Source organism: Typopeltis vanoorti, chromosome 3, assembly GCF_054136105.1.
Source record: "Typopeltis vanoorti isolate ZY-2024b chromosome 3, IOZ_Tvanoo_1.0, whole genome shotgun sequence".
In the NCBI taxonomy this organism is placed as follows: domain Eukaryota; kingdom Metazoa; phylum Arthropoda; class Arachnida; order Uropygi; family Thelyphonidae; genus Typopeltis; species Typopeltis vanoorti.
In genome coordinates, this window is record NC_143551.1 from 107,303,619 (window position 1) to 107,324,080 (window position 20,462).

The 20,462-nt window shown below is 34.4% G+C and overlaps 1 protein-coding gene across 1 annotated transcript in view; it reads left to right on the plus strand.

The window, feature by feature from the left end:
* LOC150108453 (formylglycine-generating enzyme) overlaps positions 1-20,462 on the plus strand; it is a 108,834-nt gene that overhangs the window by 78,078 nt on the left and 10,294 nt on the right. The window contains exon 6 of the mRNA XM_090390791.1: positions 16,485-16,598. Coding sequence (XP_090246917.1) covers positions 16,485-16,598 — 114 coding nt within the window. The remainder of the gene's footprint in view (positions 1-16,484; positions 16,599-20,462) is intronic.

The window sequence follows — 20,462 nt, forward strand, 5'->3', positions numbered from 1 at the left end:
TATTTGTACAATCTTGTTTCTTATTTTTTTATTATTATTATTTGACACCTCCAGGGAGTTCAAGGACTCATCGAGGGAGGGCACCAGGTCTACAACTCTGTCTCCACCATTCAATCACAACTACACCAACGTCATCTACTGCCTACCACCACTGGTATTTCCACAGACAATCACAAACATCCATACCCATGGTGGGATTCGAATCCACAGCCCTTTGGCTGGAGAGCAGATACACTATCCACTTGGCCAACCAGGTCAGCTTATCTTGGACCTCTTGCTTCTTTTCTCAGCTCAAGTAATCTCGTGATGTTTCTGCAATCTTTCAATATTGCACTTTGTCCTGTAAAGGACTACAGGACATGCTATTCTTGAAGCTTTTAACCTGTGAAACATCACATTCTTCTTTTGTATCTTTTGAAATATATATTTAACGTCTGTTTTTCTCTTTCCACTCATTTCAGCATTTTGTTTTTTTATTTTGTGCACCTGATAACTTTTTTCTTTCGATTTTTAATCAGTTATATAAAATATTGAAAAAAAAAATTAAAAATACAAAATTTCTACTTTTCATATAGAAGAATAATAATTTTTGATAGTTTTTAAAAAATTTTTAGAACTCTTTTTATCATCATATTTCTGGCATGTATCATCAAGAAGTCTGCAGGATGTTACAATAGCATTAGATGAAAACATTACATCATTACTAACTTCCTCTTGGCAATTTTCCTCCAAATTAATCTTATCTGTCAAGACTCCAACATTATCATATCCTATATTTCTGTCTTCTAAGGGACTTTTAACTGCATCAATCCACCTAGTCCTGGGTCTTCCTCTGAGTCTTTTTTCCTATCCTAGCAAAGAACATTTACTTTGTGTTTAAATGACCATATCACCTGAGATTAAGTCTGCTAGCACATTCCTGATGCTAGCAATGTCAGGTTCTTTCCTAATATCCTTGTTTTTAATGTAATATTGCCACTGATGCCATCTGTTCATGCTCCTAATCTTCCCCAGGACTCTCATATCTGTGGTGAAGTGTTTTATTTCTAACCCAGCTCTCAGATCCACAAATTAGAATTGGTTTAAACATCGTCTTATATACAGCTAATTTAGTGTTTTGACTAATTCCTCTCTTATTCCATATAAATCTATTCAGTTGACTTCCTAACATGCCAGCTTTGCTAATTCTGCTGCCTATTTCCAGATTTAATTTGCCATCTTCCCTAAAAAGCTGAAATGTTTTATTTGTTCTATAGGTTTCCATTCATAATGCAGAGGAAATAATGTTTTCAATGTTTCTGCCTATTTTCATTGTCTTTTTTTTTATTGCTGATGTTCATACCAAATTTATTACAGCAGTTATTCACTTCAGTTACAGAATCCTGCGGTCTATACTGTATTTAGGAATATAACACCATCCGTATAAAGTAGAGCTGCGATCAACACTTCTTCTAATTTTGTTATCATGTTTAATGTTACTTTTCATAAATGTAATCCATATAGATAATGAATAACAGTGGAGATAATGTACACCTTTGTCTCACACCTGATTAACATTGTCATCTTCCTGTATCTTTTTCAATTCTAACTGCTGACTTACAACTGTAGAATATAAAATAAGTATCAAGTATAGAATAAGTATTGCTTGATGTAATGTCCCATTTACACTGTAACTAAAGTGTTTGGAACAGCTTGCTATATGTTTAAATGTTTTTTCCAAATCTACAAAACTTAAATACAAATCCCTGTTATATTCCCTTGATTTCACAACTATTTGCCTTAAAGTGAAAATCTGATCCTCACAATCAATTTGGTCTGTTTTTCTCCAAGCTTCTTTTTCACAATTTTTTGTAGCCATTTCTCAAGTATACTTGCATAAATCTTGCAAGAAATGCTCAGCAGGAAAATTCCTCTGTAAATCTTACATTGTTTTATTTCCTTTGATGGGTACTATGAGAGCTCCACTTCAATCATTCAGAATTTGACCTTCTGAATTATGCAGCATAGCCAACTGTAAAACTTTTATACCTCCCAAATTGAACATTTCTGGTCAGATATCCTGTACTCCAGCTGCCTTTCCACATTTCAGGTTTTTGATAACTTTTTTCTACTTATTTCATATTACAAAATGTAGAAAACTTGCTATCCTTTCTATAACCGAGGGAATGGGGAATGTAAAATTATGTATTTAAAAATGACAATATTCGTATTTAACATAAGTTTAACATTTAGAACATTATGCCAGTGCAGTCAACATACATACATACATACATAGCTCATGGCAAAAACATATGTTTAAAAAAGAGAAACATGTCATTATATATAGCAGGGTTGAAGAGTTTAAAATATTTTAAGTTAAAAACTTTAAAGGAGAACATAAATCTAATCCAAGGTATTAAAAAATTAAAATAAAAATCTTAATATGTTATAATAAAAAAGTATAGATAACGTTATAAATCCAGGTCTAAATTTGTAATCCAGGTCACAGCTTCAGGAGCTGCTTGTAAAAAGTCATTTGTCATTCTGATAAGCACGTAAGGTGCATTCTTTTACAATATGTTGCATAGTCTGTCGAGGAGCACCACAGTCACATATTGGAGATGACTGTCTGTTCCATTTGTAGAGAGTATCTCCACATAGGCCATGATTTGTCTGAATCCTATTATGATTTGATCACCTTTAAAGGAGTTATGCAAATGTTCATTCGTATTTTCCTTCCATATTTCCTCCCATTTTGATAGAGGATTAAAATTATTTAGGACTAGTTCTTCTGCTACACGTAGTGATTGGTGGCAAGATTTCAATCTATTGACATTAAGAATTGGGAGGTCCTGATGAATAGGTAGGCTTGGATTACCAGAAATTTTTTGAAATTCACGAACTAGGGGATTCAATCTGTGTAATTCTGTAGGAATAATGCCTGCTAAAAGAGGTAACCAATAAGTTGGAGTCGATCTAATAGAGCCTGTGATAATTCTTAAGGTATTCAATAATCCTTGTGTGAGGACTATTTAGCCACACAGGAGCACAGTATTCAGCACTTGAGAATACCAGAGCAAGGACTGTTGTCCAAAAGGTAGAGGCTCTTGAACCCCTAGTAGTGCCACAGAGTCTTTATAGAATATTATTACATGTTCTTAGTTTATATGCCAAGTTTGAAAGATGTTGCCTGAAAGTGAGAACGGTCAAGTATGACTCCCAAGTACTTAGGGAATTTATTATATGGAAATATAGTGTTGTTCAGTTCAATTTTTAGTTCCACATTTGCCAAGTTATTATTTAGGTGAAAAAAAAAGATATTACTGTTTTGCTCCTATTTAAACAGTCTCCATCTTTTAAAATATTCATCCAGTTCAACTTTTAGAATTTCTTCTGTACAATTTATGCTGTATAGTTATTGCTATATCATCAGCAGAATTTCCTCGATGTAGTGATGCGAAGATCAGATATATACAAATTGAATAATAAGGGAGATAAAACAGATCCCTGTGGCAATAATACCTAACTTCCTTTCGCTACTAGTTTTATTACCTATGGCCACTATAAATCTTCTATCTCTTATTATTATATTGTTAATGATATGTACTATTGTTTTACATGGAAAAATTTTATATGATTTATATAGAAGACCTTGTCTCCAGACGGTGTCGAATGCTGCTGATAAATCAATAAACACTGCAGGTGTTTTTAAACATTCTTGAAAACCAGCTTCTATATGAGTTACTAAAGAGAGAACCTGGTCACAACACCCACGATTTGGTCTGAAGCCAGCTTGTTCCATTGGGACATGTTTAAAAATTGTAGAGCTTATTCTATTATAAATAAGTCTTTCGAAGAGTTTATAACAACTAAGAGTGATAGGTCGGTAACTTTCCGGTTTATGGTTAGGCTTACCAGGCTTTAAAATTGGAAATATTTTTGCTTTTTTAAAGGTAGAGGGAAGTTTACCGGTTGTAAGTATGTCAGTATAGAACTTAGTTAGGCAAGATCTTGCATTTCTTCCCAGATTAATCAAAAATTCTGGATGAATGTTGTCAAGCCCCCAGGAGTCTTACCAAGCTTTAATTCCTTTAAGGCTGCTTCAACTTCTTACTGTGTAAAAGGACAATTGCAAAGTTATAAGCGAAGACTTGTTAAATCCTTTTAGTTTCATCTTAATGTATTTTGTATGCTTTTTATTGATTGGGATATGTGATGTGTTAACAATATGCATGGCTAGTTGTCTGAGACGATTGTTGTTCTTTAATCAGTAGAGCACTACCACATAATTTCCAGAGAAGGCCCCAAGCTTTACAGCTGGAATGAGTAAAGTCTATACCTTCAACTGTATTTATCCATTTTTTCCTTCAGGATATATCCAATTTTGCTAGAAGTTCATCAGCTGTTTTTTTAGGTGTTTGTTCTTCTGATATTCCTTATAGAGCAATTCATATTCTTCACTCCAGCCATGTATATAGTTATGCCTAACACTTCTAGGGATACTTTTCTTGGCAGCAAGCAGGACAACGCCTATAAATAGATTAAAATTACTATTTATTGGAGGTATCCAGCGAATACATTTGTCAAGTTCATTTGTGTATTTATTCCAGTCAGACTTTTTAAAATTTCAGCATGGAAAAGGCGTTGATCTTACAAGTGGAATAGAAATACCAATGTCAACTAATACCGGTCTATGTTGGCTATGAGGACGGTCTGTTAAGACCCTTCTCAGATTTTGCATAGGGTGACCTAAATTATTTTTGCTCACAAAGCATAAATCAGGATTATAGTCCCTTTTGCAGACTGCAGATCTGAAAGTGCCTTTGTCTTTGGCATCAAAGACTAAATGAAAATTATTTAGTTCGATCGAGTCTTGTACAGGAGCTTAAAAGACAAGCTAGAAATTTTCTAGTGGGACTTCTTTCTTTCTTATGGATTTTTAGTAGGCCTTAGAAATGTGGGGTTCTTCCAAAATTTGTCTTAAATTTTTTGATGGTGTTTTCATTCCAGCTGATCACCTTATTGTATAAGGAATTAAGTTTGTTGATTTAGCTATTGGTAGGGTTTTGGATAATCTCCTGGTAAGTGCTTTCATCTTGGAATAGAAATGCTTTTCTGTCGTATTCAGTAGTGAGAGTTTTTTGGTGAGCTGATTGTTATGTCTCAAGGATTTTTAGGGCCTTCAGTGAGAAGTTCTTTTTGGGGAGTGGGGGAAGGGTTTGGCTTGGAGAATGATGCTGAAGAAACTTCTAGTCAGAGTTTATTAGCATCATCACTGTATGGCAGGTCCCTATGTCATACATTGTGGGCATCTTTAAGGTAGTTTAGTCTCTACAATCTTCCTGTCAACAGAATCCCTTCCTAGTTACCATCCATGAAAGATAAACAGAGAGAAAAAGAGATTGAGATTTGTTAAGCAGATAGCATGGGACATTCTTAGATTTTATTATATAATTCCAAATGCATTGGATTTCTTCATTTAAAATACGTTAAATGACCAGTAATTATTAAAGAGTAAGAAAGAAGCCAGAAAAGGCATTCAGAATAAAAGATATCAATAGCAGTAAACAAATGTGAAGGAAAAAGATGACGGATATGAAAATCAAGAATAAAGTGATAAAATTCATGTTCAGTTTTCAGTTAAAAAGGGGGTGCATGTGGAACTACAGGATGTGTGTATGACAGGCTTAGGAGGCAGCTTGAAGCAGTGCATAAGAATCCAATGGAAGAATGTTAGCAGTACATGGGAAGTGGTCAAGAAGCAGTATCTGAAGGAAGTGATATCTGACTGTATATTCAAGATCAGGAGGATAAAAATCAGACAGTTAAATAAGTAGTATCATTAAGCAAGATTTCCAAAAAAATAATAATAAAATAAATAAGATATGGAGGGTGTATAAGTAGAAATACAAACATCCATGCCTACATCAGGATTGGAACCTACAGCCTTTTGACTAGAGAGCTGATACACTAACCATTCATACAAGTGCATAAACACCCTTCCAAGATGGAATGTGTTGTCACCATGGGAGAAGTAGACCCAACCCTCCTGCAATGGGAGAGGCCTTTGCCCAACAGTGGGAAATATAGACCGAGGGGGGGGGGGAGTAGAAAGATGAACAGTAACACAAGCAGTGTGTCCAGCATGGTAAGGTAGATAAAATCAGTTTATAAGAAGAAATTAGCCAAACAGGCCAAGGAAATCTGAAATAGTTCTTTTACTATTTACAGGCAAGTAAATGGAAAAATGACTATGGGAGAGTAACTTCAATAGTGACTTGACAGATGCCAACAAAATAGACCACTTTTTAAGAATCTATCATCCAAATAAAGATATCACTGTGACATATGATGGGACTGATGCAAGAATTGAAGTGCATGAATTGGAAGTATTTTGGATATTGAATCTAAGTGCTTTATGGCCATGTGGTTAGATGGATTATTAGCTAGGATATTATGAGAATGTGCAAAGGAATTGGCATGACCTTTGACTTGTGTGTTTAACTTGGGTCTCTGCTTTGCTGTTCCAAAGGAGTGGAAGGAGGGCAAAATAGTTCTGTTGCATAAAGGAGACTTCAGAACTGTGGCAGCCAATTATAGACCATTCAGTATTTCAGGAGTGGTGCTAATGGTTTTGGAAAAGTTGGTCATAAATAGAATTCAGAATTGCATGGATAAGATACGATACTCAGTGGGAAGGAGCATGGTCATATCTTCGAAATTTATAAACTTTTTTTAATAGTGACAGCTGAGTTGGATAAAGGAAAGGACTACGTGATGATATTGCTGGATTTTGGGACAGCATTTGACAGGATACTACCTGGAGCTCTGTTATGCAAATTGGAACAAATGGACACGATATGAAGTTTGTGATTTGGATAAGAAGGTGGCTAATGGACATCAGCTACCCTCGACAAATATAAAATGTGGTATATGGAGGAATCCAGGAGAAAACAGGTGACTAGTGGTATGCTGCAAGTCTGTGCATGGACCACTGCTGTTTAATTTATAAATAAATGATATTGGAAATGATTTGAAGGGAAATAATCAGTTTGTTGATGATGTAAAATTGGGTAGCATAATAGTTAATCAAGGCAATGTGGACTGCTTGGAATGATTTAAACAGGCTCTGAGTATGGGATAAAAGATAATGGGTTCCTGTTTAAATGTAGAAGAGTGTAAAGTTATGCATTTTTGGATGAAAAGATTACAAACTGTGTATCACATATTGATGGAACCGTACTTGAGGGGGGGGGGGGTGTTAGTGAATAGGGAGTTGAAGTGATTCAGAGGGCATATTGTAAAAGTGACCATGGTGGCACATAGGATTATGTGGTTATTGAAGAACATATTAAGCAGAGATATGGAAGTTATTATTTCTCTTTATAAGACTTTGATATGGCCACTCTAGATTACTGTGCACATTCTGGTTTTCTTGGGAATGAGGTTTTGTAAAGAATCCAGATTTCTAGTGGGCTCTGGAAATGCTCCCTATGACAAAAGGTTGAGGACTTGTGGGTTGCAAAAGTTGGTTGACATGTGGAGGAGATGGAATATGATAAAAACAATTAAGTTACTAAAAGGGTTTTATAGGATTAATGCAGAGAAAATTTTTCAGCACTTTTGTATAGAGCGCATTTTGGAAAAAGAGAGAGAACATGGTTCGTCTCAGGAAATTGAATAAGAGTGTAGTTAGCAATGACATGAGAACTAGATTTTTCACTTGGAATGGGTTGCAGGAGTGCTTTTTTGGTATGCATTCAAGGAGAATACAATATAGTGTGGATATCCTGCATTGAGTCTTTGGACTCCTTGGAGGTTCCCATGAAATAATATTGTACAAACATAATTTTACTATTATGTACATTCTGTTGTCTTATATATTGATTATTCCTTACATGTCTGCGCAGTTAGCCTAGTGGCTATGCGCTTCGCAACCATATGCCTGGGGAAGGAGTGTCCTAGGTTCGATTCCTGTCGATGACGTGAGGAGCTTAAGGATCTTCCTCAGCCATAGCCAAGTTAGCTGGTCTTGGGCATGGACAGCAGGGTCCCCCCCCCCAGTTTATCTGGGGTTTTTTCATCCTGCAAGCAGGCAAACCGGCCCTGTGAACACACACAGATACAGTCAGGAATACTTAAGACAATCCCTCCAGCAATAGGTCCGAATTATCAGCTATGCCGGTCCCGAGCCTGGATAAAGATAGGGGGGATTGAGGTGTTGCCGTACCTCCCTGTAAAAGGGACTCATGGTTGTTGAATCATCATATGAATGAATGAATTCCTCACATTGCTATTTTTAGGAAGAAGATGACAGTGTGGATATCTGGTGTGATTTAGAGGTGGACAGGATATTGTGTGTGTGTGTGTGTGTGTGTGTGTGTGTGTGTGTGTGTGTGTGTGTGTGTGTGTGTGTGTGTGTGTTGCCTTTAGGCTGAGGAATGAGTAATGGGTGGGAAATTTGGACAAATTCATTTGTGTAAAATGAATGATTATTATGAAGAATTTTAATTATATTGACATAAATTGGACAGAAAAAATGGCATACATTAAGGGAACTGAGTTTCTTGAATTTCTTGAGGGGGAAAATGTCTTATTAATAGCATGTGGTGGAAGGAAACATAAATCAAGAGTTTTGGATTTGGTCATAGTATTTGACGATCTGTTCGTTGAGACGTCATATTTGCTCCCATTTGGTGAGGGTGACCATATCATCCTGACTTGGAGGAGGAATTGGCATGTAGAAGTATTAAGGAGAGGAATTTATGTAGAATTACAAGGCAGTTGATTATAAGACTTAAAATCCAACTTAGGACAGTAAAGTGAATCAAAGAATTTGAAGAAAAGAGATCAAATAGTACATGAGCACTAGTTAAGAAACATTTATTAGCACCTGTGGCATGCATCAAGTGAAAAAGATAGACCTATTTGGAGTAAAATGGATTGACTAGGAAAATCATACAGGAATTGCTGATGAATGAAGTTATAGAAGATATATAAAGATGGAGAGCAGTTGCTCAAGGAATATAAGACTCAAACTAGGAAAGTGACTTGTGTATTAAAGAGAGAAAAATTAGAATATGAGAGGAGAATGGCACTGTAATCCAAAGAAAATTCCAAGGAATTCTTTATATGTGGCCAATAGGAGGAGAAAAGATCATGGAGAATGGGTGGGAAATTTGGACAAATTCATTTGTGTAAAATGAATGATTATTATGAAGAATTTTAATTATATTGACATAAAAATGACCTTGCTGAATAGAGACAGTTAGGTGACCAATATGCTTTGAGCTGCAGTCCCTGAATTGCTCATTCTCAGTTGAAATAAATAATTATGAAACAAATAATGTATTAGCCAAGCCCTCTGAATAACATGCAACTGAAGCAATATCAGTATTAAACATATTCTTATAATTATTTTCAATGTTTATTTGGCAAAAATAGCAAGCAAATAATTAGTCTGCTAATTTTGAATTAGAGAAAAATTTGAATAAAATTGAGTTCTGAAACGATCAGGTCCCTGAAGAAAATACTGCATATTTGTTTGCAGAGAAATGAATTTATTTCTAAATTTATACTAGAAAAATTATATTCTTGTTTTTATCCTTGACCCAATCATGATGCACAAACATTGTTTCCCTACACTCGGATAAAAGATTAAAACGAGTAATTTCTTGTCTAGTGTAATTTACTTTATAACCAAGCAGAAAAGCTTTCTATATATTTATTGCTAGTTGTATATTATGTGGCATTGTTTATTAATTAATGGTATTAATTCACAGCACAAAAATAATAAAATAATATTTATTTAACTTATTTCTTGATATTTCACTGGTATCATAATCCATCATCTTCAGAGCACAAAAACAGTTTGTCACAGTATATGAATAGCAATAATTCAAGTACCAGTGGGACCAGTTTAAAAACTTGTAATGGACAACACAAGGAACTAAAGTCCTAATTGGCACCATCTGGTGTTAGGTAAAGAGAAAAAAAAAAACAAGTATTAATTTGATCTTAAAACTACCGTCTCCTAGATTTTTCGTAAAAAAATTGATAAAGCCATGTTTGTTAAAGTTTGGGGAATGTTTTTACAGAAATCAATTTCTGTAAAATATTCCGAAATCAATCGCTGATTGACTTCTGTGTAGCACTTTTGTTTTCTTCCATTTGATCCTGTGTGAAGATGTTATTAAAGGCATGGTCTTCTAGTCCTGACTTGCCATAATGATAGTGCTGAACGTATTTTTTATTCTCCCAGATGGATATCAACAGTTGTTCCTATCTATCCATAGTAAGCCAGATCACTATGGGGCACTTCATACGTTCCTGGATGCAATAAAGGAGAGTTTCTCCTTAAGTATTGTAGGATATCTGTATTAAAATTCAGATATCTCACAAGTTAAAAATATAAAAATGAATTAAAGTTAAGAAGTTAGTAATAAGGTCATTTGTAAAATAGTTAAATGTATATTTTATTTTTGTATGTCGTGAGCAAGACGTTTTGATATGTTATTTTTATCTTCTGCTACTCAAGTCTTTTAGATGTGAAATAAATTTATTAAAATTGGTTATTAGAGCTTAATTGTGATTTTGTATGAGCTGTCAAAGTTTTGTAATGTTAGTGCTGCGTGTTTGTGTGTGTGTGTAAACATTGTTTATGAAATGTTAAGTGACGAGTCACTACTGTATTATCAGAAGTAATTAAATGAACTTACTTCAGTGCATAGAAGATTGTGAAAAGAAGTATTAACAACTTGTTTTGTTTTGAAATTATAATTAAACTTTTCTGCACTGTGAAGAAAGAACTTGATCATCGTTACAAGTAAGCAAGAAGGCAGTACTGGTGGCACACACAGTAGTGGACCTGAATGGAAGTTGATCTACTGTATATTTCCAAGAATGTGTGGAAGCAAAAATAACATTATAGAATGTTGCTAGGCATTCAGCTGTCCACAGATTAGGAAAGGAACACAGTAGAAAAAAAACTGTGTGGTTTGTGTCTTCAACATATGAAGACTGAACAGAATTAGATGAAAAGTTAGAAATGGAAGACAGAGGATATCCTTGTTATAAACAGATGTGTGAAGTTTATCATTGCCAATAATCCATTTAGGATTTATTTCAATTAAAGCTGAAAGGAACTTTATTGATTTCCAGTTGATATAGAATTGGTCCAGTAAGCATTGTTTTATTTAGGATTCTGAGTCTTATAAGTGATTTCTAACTATTGGCATGTTTGTTATTGCTTCAGAAGCTTTCATATAGAAGGCAAAGTATGTTCTGAAGTGACAAAACTGTTGATAAGATTTTTTTAAGAAGAATCAGACTTTCACATAGAAAGTTACCGTATTTGTCGGCGTATAAGACGCACCCCCTTTTTTGTACACATTTTTTAGGAAAAAACTTTATCACTGAATATTATAATGAATTTACAGTATTTCAAATATAAAGTAATAAATAGATCTACTTTCAACAAATGCCTAATCTAACTAGGAAAGAGTTCCCACCTTTCAATCTTGTTTGACCCAGAAATTCATCTCCAGAGCTAAATGAAGAGACAATTGAAGCCTTTTCTAAATCAGAATCTGAGTCTTCATACAACAAATTGTCCTCTGTACCATCCAGTGCATTACTAATGCCATACTTCTTAAATGATTTAACCATTGTCTCAGGTTTTCACAGCATCCCATGAAGCTTTGACCCATTCACAAACTTGCAAAATGCTAGGCTTCTTCCTGATGGCGTAACCTCAAAATCTGAAGACTGCATCGAGTTGTTCCACTTCTCCTTCATAAATCCCTTAAATGGTTTATTAATACAGACATCTAAAGGTTGAAGCTGACTAGTTAGACCTCCTAGAATTACAGCTAACTGAGTTTTTAATTCCTTGAGTTTATTTTTAACATCTTCTGTTCTGTGAGAACGAAAATCCCATACTAGCAGGGCAGGCTTCTTCAACAGTCTGCGAGGGTGCCTAGACCAAAGTTTGGTGCTCTGGCAGACTAAACTTTGGTCTAGGCACTAATCCATAACTTCATTCATCCTCCATCCATCCAGTCTTTTGCATGAACATGTACAAACACTCCTTTAAGCAGTTTTAAGCGCATCCACTGAACTCTATGTAACTGGAATGCTCTCACACACACACCACAAGGAAGAAATCGTGTGACTCGGAATAGAGAAAATTTCCAGAAGTGAAAGTAATAAAAAACTGAGTATCAGCGTATAAGACGCAACCTGCTTTTCAGACCTATTTTCAAAGAAAAAAAGTGCGTCTTATACGCCGGCAAATAAGAGTTATAATGAATTCATTCTGAAGTGATTAATATGGATTTTAGTAGTTTATTTTGTGGAGTTTGCTGCCATATAGGGAGCACTTGTGTTTTGTGTTAGTCTTTCTCCTGTGTAAATTCAAGAAAGAATAAAAGTTTTGTTGAGGCTAGAGACTAAGGCCTTCGATTTCCATGCAAAATAACCAGCAAGTATTGTAAATCTGAATAATTCAAATGTCTGGGGGGGGGGGATGGAATGTAACTTGAACAAATCAGTGGTCTCTCAGTTAATGGTACAGTGGTAAATAATGAAGTAATATTAAAACTTAATCATTGTCTGAACTTTTTAAAATATGGTCTTTTAACATACTTTTTTAGGTGAAGAGAATTTTTCATAAAAGAGGAAGAATTACCTGTAGTGGGGGAGGGCTAGTAATTTAGGCAAATGTTTAGCAAGTTTGTATGTAGGACTGTTTATACTATCCACATTTGGGCATAGAGGTGTGTCTTGTTTGTGAATTTTTGTGCTCCTTATATTCTGGTTGTTTTTACACATGAAAAGGCTTGAATTTATTAAGTTTATTTAGGCCAGGAAGTGACTTTTTTCAGTAATTTACTGCATATAAAACCAGCACAATATCAGTAAATAAGTTAAATAAATAAATTTATTTTCTTATTCCTGTGTTGTGAATTAATACTATTAAATAAATTAATATGAACTGCCAACACACAAACCTTTCTACTTGATTATGTGGCATTTTTGAAATAACTATACCTATTGTTTTACTGTAAAAATGTATAGGCACATGTTCTTCGTAGAGCAAAATATATTTTTCATTCTCTTGCGAATAATTTAAAAATAATTGAATTTAAAAAATAAATAAAAAAGATTAACTATCGTTAATTTCTTTTTCTGTAGTAAAATGGATTCTTGAATGTGGACTGTCAAAGTGAAGGAGGAAAGTCTAATGTGTTTAGGCCATGAGGGCCAAACAGAGAACACATCATTTTTCTATCTTAGCTATACAGAAACCTTGGGGGGGGGGGATGAATCAAGAACATGCTTTCAAAACTTTCTATGAAAAATTGGTAAGGGGAACACCCATTGTCTTCTGTTTATAAATTTTGTTCTCCCAATAGAAGCACACATTAAATAGTTGTTTCTATTGTGCATTTTTCATCTTCATTAAGACTAACATGAGTTAGGCACTTAAGTTATCCTTTGATGTCTATTTTTTCCTTGAAATAGCATGCATGTATGCAGATTTCTACAGAGTTAGCTGGATAGGTTAATAGTACATCTTGATAAGGAAGGATTACAAATTATTAACTGAGGAGGCTTTATGATCTTTTTGTGCAAGAGGAAGCTACAGGTAAATATCAGTCCAAGACAAGAAAGATTGTTTTTCAGGATCTTGGATATTTATGGTATGGAAAAGTGAATTAAGTTTTTTTTTTGGGGGGGGGGGGACTAAAGAAGATGACTGTTTTGATAGCATTGAAGATAACTAGTTTGTCTTTACCTTATGTAAAAGGTTTTAGTTGTAGAAGATCATGAAGCTTGGAATGTTTAAGCACTCAAGCTTGTCAAATGAATATAATAGAATGGTCTATCATCAGTAGAGCTATAGTTAAGGTTTGAGATGAGTGAGAAATGGTTATTTAATAATAGAAGGGAAAAAATAATTTAAGTTTTGTCGATCTGGAAAAGGCATATGACAAGTTGCCAAGAGAGAAGCTATTCAATACGCTACAGTTATATGTCAATGGGGCATTATATCAAGCAATACTTAGTTTTTATTTGAGTTGTAAGTCAGCAGTTAGAATTGAAGGAAGCACAGGAAGATGGTTTAATGTTAAATCTGGTGTGAGACAAGGAAAGTGGTATTATGAAGGAAAGTGGTATTAAACATGATATCAGAATTGGAGATGTTAATGTCAGCTCTTTGCTTTATGCGGACGATGTTATACTTCTAAATAAATCCGCTACAAGTTTGCAAGATTCCCTGACTAAATTGAATAACTGTTGTAATAGATATGGTATGAAGGTCAGCAATAAAAAGACAAAGACAATGAAAATAGGCAGAATCATTGAAAATGTCAACTGTGTTGTGAACAGAGAACCAGTGGAACAAGTAAAACATTTCAGCTACTTAGGCACGATTTTTACTGAAGATGGTAAATTAAATATGGAAATAGACAACAGAATCAACAAAGCTGGTATGGTAGGAAGTCAATTGAATAAATTCATATGGAATAAGAGAGAAATTAGTCGGAACACTAAATTAGCTACATACAAGACAGTGTTCAAACCAATTTTAACTTATGGATCTGAGCTGGGTCAGAAGTAAAACACTTGACCAAAGACTAGAGACCACAGATATGAGAGTCCTGAGAAAGATTAGAGGCGTGAACAGATGGCATCAATGGCAATATCATATTAAAAACGAGGATATTAGGAAAGAACTTTGTCAGCATCCAGGAATGCGTTAGCTGAGCTAATCTCAGGTGGTATGGTCACTTAAACAGAATGAGCGAGGAAAGATTAGCAAAACAAGTGTTCTCTGCCAGGTTGGCAGGAAAGAAACCCAGAGGAAGACCAAGATATAGGTGGATTGATATGGTACAAAGTGCCTTAGACGATAGAAATGTAAGATTTGATAATGTTGGAGTCTTGACAAGTAACAGGCTGATTTGGAGGAAAATTGTAGATAGGAAGTTAGCGATGATGTAAATTTTTCATGTAGTACTATCATATCCTGTACACCCCTTGAGGGTACATGCCAGGAATTTGATGATGATTAAAAAAAAAAAAAAAAGATAGGTGAAAGAAGTATTCTGAAACCCATCTTGATATCTGGTAAATATCCAGAGAGGACAGTAGCTGTAAAAGTATGAATTTTTATAGTGAAAAGTTGCAGAATATTTCCACAACCATGAAGGCTTTGGTGTGCTAGAAGTTTTCTTAAGAATTGGCTAACAAAACTGTATTTCAACATCATGAAATAATTGGAAGAGTAGTTAACCTGTTCTAAATTCTTTGAACAGCTAGGGCTGACAGTTGTAGTCAAGATATCAACTGTGTAGTTGTAGTCAGCAGATACCATAGAGAAATTTTAAAGTAGTCTTAGCTTGACTAAACCGTATTATTTTCATTTTGTGTTAATTCTTAACCATCATAATTTTTTTTTATTCATGTGACAGGTGCTAGTCTTATTTGTCAGTCGATAGGAATATTGTATAGTCCTTTTATTATTAGTAGATTGAATAAGGATGAAAAATAGTCATAGCAGATTTTGTTAATCTTTTCTAAGTTTATTTCACAATGGAGAGGTAATTCATTTGTAGACAGTGAGATCCTTAAGTGGTCTCCAGAGGCATAATACATATCTTGAAAGTAGTAACACTATTTTGTAAATATCATGTGAATGTATGCAGTTCCTTGTAAAAACAAAATGCCAAAAGGAAGCAAAAGTTATTTTAACCAGAAAAATTTGCATCAATTTAAGCATATGGAATCTGTTCACTTTCTATTAAAACACTATAACAAGAACAAATGCTCAACCTATATTCTAAAGACAATGGTTTACCTTAAAGAACTATCTGGTGTCCCCCCCCCCTCTTCCATCTTGGCCTCTTTTTGAAGACCTCTCTCAGACCAGTTTTTATTCACATCAGTAGTTCTTGTTTACTCATTATTATTGATGCTACATTTTCAGAACTACATCAGCTTTCCATAGGTATACTTCTGCCTTGCACTGATGGCAACATAGTAGTGAAAATTAGACATTGCATGATAAAACCTAGTTGAATCTTAATATTATTCAGTATTCTTGTTAGTTTATTTAAGATAGCTATTTTAATGAAATAACTGAATAAAAGTCATTTAAATAAGGACTTTTATTCAGTATAAGCTCTACTAAGAATTGAAAATTAAAATGAAACTGCTTCTGGTGTGTCACTGGAATAATTTTTTTCTTTTCAAAAATTGTAAAAAGGGATCTAGTATTGCTAAAAATGAGTACTGTAGTTTGTTTATAGTACTTTCCTCTATAACAAAAAATTTAATTTCTTATAGATGTTTTCAAGTAGACAAATTGATTGAATGGGTTGGACATTTCACAGCTGGCTATGGCATTCATTGAAATATTTGCATGTATGTATAGATTGCATTGTTTTATGACTATGAATAGCTTTTATTTTTTTAATTTATATCTCATGTAATTTTAGGTTACTGCTTTTGATGTTAACAAATATGGTCTGAAGAACATGGTGGGAAATGCTTGGGAATGGACAAGCGATTGGTGGACAGTACATCATACCAGTGAATTCCAAGATAATCCTGTAAGAACATATTTGGTTATAATTTAGTTGCTATTTAAGTCTGCTTAATGTTTTGTTAATGATGTTTAATTAGTTATTGATGTAAAGATCAAATGCCACTTCAAAAGTGAAAATTGGACATATATAATGCATTTGAAAGTTATGGCAGACATTTTACTACTTAGCTACAATTTCTTTTCTTGCCAATGTAAGAAAAGAAATTGTAATCTCATGACATTAATAGTACAAACCTATTAATGTCATGAGAATGCCAAGTTTATCTCTTAAGATGGACTGCTTCCATGACAGTATTAAATTCTGCCTTACATTTTCAAGAATTAAATAATGATGCAAGTTCTCTGTATTCATGTACATGCTACTCATCATCATCAAATTCCTGACATGTACCCTCAAGGATTGTACAGGATATGATAGTAGTACATGAAAAATTTACATCATTACTAACTTCCTATCTACAATTTTCTTCCAAATCAATCTGTTACCTGTCAGGACTCCAAAATTATCAGATCTTATATTTCTATCGTCTAAAGCATTTTGTACCGTATCAATCCACCTATATCTTGGTCTTCCTCTGGGTATTTCAAGTGTTCTCTGACAGTTTTGCTAATCTTTCCTCTTGCATTCTGTTTAAGTGACCATACCACCTGAGATAAGCTCTGCTAGCAATGTCAAGTTCTTTCCTAATATCCTCATTTTTAATGATATTGCCATGGATGCCATCTGTTCATGCCCATAATCTTTCTCAGGACTCATATCTGCAGTCTCTAGTCTTTGATCAAGTGTTTAACTTCTAACTCAGATCTCAGATCCATAAGTTAAAATTGGTTTGAACACAGTCTTGTATACAGCTAATTTCTCTCTTATTCCATATAAATTTATTCAGTTGACTTCCTGCCATACCAGCTTTGTTGATTCTGTTGTCTATTTCCATATTTAATTTACTATTTTCACTAAAAATCGTGCCTAAGTAGTTGAAATGTGTTACTTGTTCTATAGGTTCTCCATTCACGATGCAGTTGATATTTTCAATGTGTCTGCCTATTTTCATTGTCTTGTTATTGCCGATTTTCATATCAAATTTATTACAACAGTTATTCAGTTTAGTCAGGGAATCTTGCAGACTTGTAACAGATTCATTTATAAGTATAACATCATCTGCATAAAGCAAAGAGCTGACATTAACATTTCCAATTTTGATTTCAGGTTTAATACCACTTTCCTTCATAATGTGATCCATATATGGTGGTCTGAAACATTCTCGGCCTCAACCATAAATGGCAACATTATCAGCAAGATTTTGTTTTTTCTAAGTTGGTCCATCTATCATAAGCATCGATGTGGAATTGAAAGTCATTCTATCGAGTAGTTTGTTTTATACAGCTGTCGGAAGCCAAAGTGTTGTTTGTGTGGATAAAATTGAGTATCGTGGAGTTATAAAATTCTTTGTAAAAGAAGGTTTAACGCCAAAAGAAATTCATTCGAAGTTCATATAAGTTTATAGGCATTCTTCTCCTTCATTTTCGACAAATAAGAAATGGGCTGCCAAGTTTAAACATGCCCATACCAGCCTTGAACATGATCCATGTGAAGGCCATCCAAAAAGTGTAACAACACCAGAAATCATTGATCAGTGCACGATATGGTATTGGATGACTGGTGAGTCAAAGTGCATGAAATTGCTGAGACTATAGGCATTTCAAAAGAACGTGTAGGATATATTTTGAATGAAGAAATGCAAATGAAAAAGTTTTGGCAAGATGGGTGCCATGCAGATGAAAAAATGCACTCGCATGAAAATCTCTGAACAGTGCTTCGAGCATTTTTAACAAGAATAAAACTGGTTTTGTGTGTCAATTTATTACAATGGATGAGACTGGGTTTTAACAGTACACACCAGAATCCAAACAGCAGTCAAAACAGTGAACAGAAGCTGGTTGTTCAGCGCCAAATAAGACAAGGTCATGGCATGAGTGTTTTGAGATGCTAAAGGCATTTTGTTTATTAATTATCTTGAAAAGGGTAAAACAATGATTGGAAAATATTATTCTGATCTTTTAACCAGACTAGACTAGACGAAAAAATTCGTGAGAAAAGACTTGGTTTGCAAAAGAAAAAAAAAATCATCTTTCATTAGGACAATGCACCTGCCCACAAAGGTGTTTTGGTAATGGGAAAATTAAGGGATCTGCACTATGAATTGTTGGAACATCCACTGTATTCCCCAGATTTGGCTCCCTCTGACTTCTATCTCTTCCTAAAACTAAAAAATCTTCCTCACTGGTCAGAGTTTTTCTTCGAATCAAGAGGTGATTGCAGCTGTAGAGGGGTATTTTGCAGATCTCCCTGAGAACCACTACAGGGATGGGATAATGGCGCTGGAGCATCGCTGGAATAAATGTATTAATCTTAATCGAGATTATGTTGAAAAATAATTTTGAAATTATGAATTCGTTTTTTCATTGTTAGGCTGAGAACTTTTCAGACCATCCTCATATTGCTGTGACCCGTGTCCTGGTGCAGTATGACCTTTGATGTATTTGCACCATAAAAGATCCAAAAAAAAAAAAAAAATTACCTTTTAATATACATTCTGGCCTATAGTTTGACACCACTGGGATTTCTCCCTTTGCAGTTGCATTATTTTTCCTTCGTTCTACTATTCTGAGACTGTTCTTGTTAACAGACTTCTGTTGATCAACCCAGTCAAGGGCACTGCCAGCTCCTTTGCATGTTCTCTTAATATACTTGGTGATCTCATTGAATCCCACACCTTATTAACATCAAAATTACTTAATATTGTTATATCTTTTCCTTCTCTTAAGTGTATATTTATTTATTTTATGTTTTATTATCTTAATTACTATCTTGCTATACACTTGTTATGATATTATCTCTCATCCCTTTACTTAGTATTGTATCTTAGCTAAAACCTATTCTTTCAGTGGCCTGTGATTCCAATAGATCATGTGTGCAAATCTTACAAAGAGAATGCCTTAGGCTAGGGCCAATTTTCCTTGGTTGCAATTCTGGAGTTAACTCCTTTTCAGAATTAAGAAAAATTGATTTTTTGAAGCTGCACCATCTAAATTCCTATACAAGAGGAATCTCCTTGTCAGAGAGTTAACACGCAGACTGTCACACGATCTTGGAATCTAGTAATCAACAAGCCCTTAAATTACTTTCTTCAATTAGCAGTCGTAACCAGTTCCCCCTGCACTTGACTTTTTTTATACAGGTTCTAATTTAAGCAAGCGGTGCATTGGTTTGAGAAATCAGGCAATTTACTTAGGTAAAGAAAACAAGAATGTTTATTCATTCTAAGGTATTATATATAGTAATCAAAGTTATTCTAAACATAAAAATTTTGTTCCTGCAGGTAACGCCAATCTATCAGACAACAAGATCTAATTACAATTAAAGCGTTACACTAAAAGACATCAGCAAATCAAATTGTCCTATTCTCGTTCACTTATCACAGCTATGCAAGTGAATAACCACTCAATATCCAAAGATTAGATTATAACACACCGAAAATGATTCAAGGACAATATCTGTTACAGTATACTTCTAGAATTACAACAATTTACCACAGGTTAAAGTACTAGAGTTCTGTCATATATTAGCATGTCCTATCACTTATTACATTACACATTAACTCTTCCTAGCTCTGTTCACAGTTCAATGGACAAATAAAAGGTTTTACGTTACCAACCAAGTGGACTAAGGAGGAATTTCCTCTTGATCAATCTTTGCTGACTCCTCTCCGCTAGTTTCCTCAATCTGCTACCTGTTGTCCTCCGATTTTGCCAACTAGTGATTATGTTCACACATCACTCCTGTGCCATTGATTGTGATATTACTCTG